This window comes from Austrofundulus limnaeus, unplaced genomic scaffold (genome assembly GCF_001266775.1).
Source record: "Austrofundulus limnaeus strain Quisiro unplaced genomic scaffold, Austrofundulus_limnaeus-1.0 Scaffold16, whole genome shotgun sequence".
NCBI classification, from domain to species: domain Eukaryota; kingdom Metazoa; phylum Chordata; class Actinopteri; order Cyprinodontiformes; family Rivulidae; genus Austrofundulus; species Austrofundulus limnaeus.
In genome coordinates this window covers 116,159-118,983 of record NW_013952418.1, presented here as the reverse complement: position 1 = coordinate 118,983, position 2,825 = coordinate 116,159, and the positions used below count along the sequence as shown (strand labels likewise).

At 43.6% G+C, this 2,825-nt stretch overlaps 2 protein-coding genes across 2 annotated transcripts in view; one reads left to right on the top strand and one right to left on the bottom strand.

Annotated features, from left to right (window-relative positions):
* LOC106513932 (probable ATP-dependent RNA helicase DDX5) overlaps positions 1–2,507 on the top strand; it is a 16,607-nt gene extending 14,100 nt beyond the window's left edge. Inside the window, exons 12-13 of the mRNA XM_014002994.1 lie at positions 1,906–2,124; positions 2,221–2,507. Coding sequence (XP_013858448.1) covers positions 1,906–2,124; positions 2,221–2,357 — 356 coding nt within the window. The 3' untranslated portion in view covers positions 2,358–2,507. The remainder of the gene's footprint in view (positions 1–1,905; positions 2,125–2,220) is intronic.
* LOC106513931 (interleukin-18 receptor 1) overlaps positions 1–2,825 on the bottom strand; it is a 43,153-nt gene that overhangs the window by 34,770 nt on the left and 5,558 nt on the right. The gene's annotated exons all lie outside the window — the stretch shown is intronic.

The following is a 2,825-nucleotide window of genomic DNA, read 5'->3' as shown; positions in this document are numbered from 1 at the left end:
CATTTAGCTGTGTTCTGCTTTGTATGTGTTTTATTTTATTTTTCATATTTCATCCATGTTTTCTTATTAGACTAAATTTGACACAATAAATAGTTTGAAAATATATTTTTTGCAGCTTTTAGTTTTTAATTTTAATTTACAATATGGTCACCCAACACTTAATAATAGCCTCTACCTGAAAAGGTAGAGGAGCCAAATGGCTGGCTCACTGCTGCCAACTAGCCGTTCATTTTAATTTTGTAGTTCAGCCTCTGACCACTAGTTGGCAGCAGTGAGCCAGGCTCACTGCTGCCAACTAGTGGTCAGAGGCTGAACTACAAAATAAAAATGAACGGCTGGCAGGGAAGTTGGCATTTTAAACCTTAATAAAAATCGATACAGGGCTTTAGAATATCGATACAGTATCTGGAAATGAAATATTGCGATATTTCAGTGTATCGATATTTTCTTACACCCATAGTATAAACTGAATCCCTTCACGGTAACGGTATATATCGTGGAAGGAAACTATCATAAAAAATAAAGATAATGTAATTTTTAGAGCTTTTTTTGTTTTGTTTTTGTAAAAAACTAATCTTAATCAAACCCAGCATTTTTGCTTTAATATCAGCCGGCCTTACAATGAGCTTCTGCTCTGCTGCGTTCATCATCATCATCATCATCATCATCATCATTACATTAGATGGATGGATTAGATGGCCAAATGGATTTATGACTGAACGAACGTCCACGTCTTTTTTTTTTTAAATTATCTCCGTGATGGGTAACGACACGTAAAAACAAGTTTTTTTTCTTCGACAACTTGGGTGTGAAAAAATTGTTATTAAAGCTTCGCTCTGCGCGACGTGGAGTTCGGGAGGAAGGAAATGATCCCGACGTAACTTTTCTACAGCGGATGGGGGAAATTTTGAGGATTTATTCTCTTTACGTGTTTTAAAACAYTAATTTCTTCATTATATTTTGAACTCCTGCTCAGGTGTCTCTGCACTCRCAGCCCTGTTCACACAGGTGTGGTGACGTAATGACGATAGGACGGTTGAGGGTAAATTTCCACCGTAGGCCARCTTCATACCGTTTCTACCGTCTATCATACTGCACATACCGCACAGCTCTACCAGAGGGGGGGAGGAGGATTCTTGGGGGTGTCCAGACTGGTGAGGCATGGGTCTCCCAGTCATGCAGAGGGGACCAGGCCCAATCGAAGCGTAATGTGCTGGCCTGCCTAAAAACCGGGGGAAGAGTTGAGAACTGGCCAGATTTCTTCCCCCCAAATCTTTGTTCTCAGTCAGACTGCTTCACACACCCAGGCTCTTAACTGTCCCAGCATAAAGCTCGACGAGGCTGTCTCCTATCGTCTTGCTTGTAGATTTGGACACAGCATTGCGAGACATTTTAGAAGGTGCTTTTTGTTCAGACCGGTAAAGCATGGGTACTGTCTGAAGAGCAGTCTGTGATCCCGATCATACCTTCACCTCTGTTAATGACACGGCTACTGGTGCTTTTGGTGACAGTACAACATGGTAGTTGGACAAAATCCATGCTCACATTCCTCCCTCGCCTGCGTTTCAAAGTCATGTCGAGACCTGCCAACGTGAGACAATGGGTTCTGGTCCACAGGTTCATGGCAAGAGACAGTGGACACCTGTAGGGTCACTTGAAAAAATGTGGGGGGGGGGGGTTGTTCTGCAGTGGGAATAGATTAGTGAACGCTGACTTCTGGGTAAATAGTTTCCATGTAGGTTAGGTTTTAATGTCTGTTATTTCAGCCTGAAGCGTTAACCAGTTTTTCCAGCCCACAGTGAGACTAACTTGGTATCTTTTTTTTTTGATCTGTTTGTTGTGGTGGCTCTGGTACACAACTGTGTGCTGCCCTCTTTTCTGCCACACTGCAACGTCATCTTACAGATGTGGAGGATGTGAAATTTGTCATCAACTTTGACTACCCCAACACCTCCGAGGACTATRTCCACCGCATTGGCAGAACGGGTCGGTGCCAGAAGACGGGCACGGCCCACACCTTCTTCACACCAGACAACATGAGGCAGGCCAGGGACCTGATCTCTGTTCTGCAGGAGGCCAACCAGGACATCAATCCTGAGCTCACCATGCTGGCAGAGGCAGGAGGTAAGCCACTCGTTRCTGTTTTCATTTCTGTCCACGTTGATCTCCATCAACGCGTGGTGGTTGTACATTAAGACTGGGGATTTCTTTACCTTCCAGGTCGTCCTGGAGTCGGCAGAAACATCTACAGAAGTAACTACAGAAGTAACAACAGAAGCAACTACAGAAGCAACTACAGAAGCAACTACAGAGATGATGGTTTGAATCGGCAGCAGCTGTTTGGTAGGGGGCAATAGGGTGCCGCCCCACCACTAGTTTGTTATACTCAAAAAATAAATAAAATAACTAAATAAAACGTTATAAATGTTTCGAAATAAATGTTTCGAAAAAATATTGTATATATGTTTTGTGATGAGTAAAATAAATAATGTAGTTACTGATGTAAACTTCCATTTTACTCGAGTTTTTTTCGTGTTGAGTCACTTCCTGGTCACGACCGGTTCGCCGCTCCGGAGTCCCATACACAACTCTAATGCTGCGTTCACACCGAACGCGATTTCAGCTTCAAAATCGCAGCCAACGCTGAAGTTTGAAGCTTGTGCACTTTTGAGGTCAGACGCAGGTCAGCTCTTGAAGCGCTGCACGACAACAGCCGCCCCGCCCCTCCCTCCTCTGTCGGGCTCTGTTTAATGTCGGACGAGGAAGTGGCTTTGCTTTATTTACAGAGAGCAAGAGCATGTCACGTTCATCAGATAATTAATTCA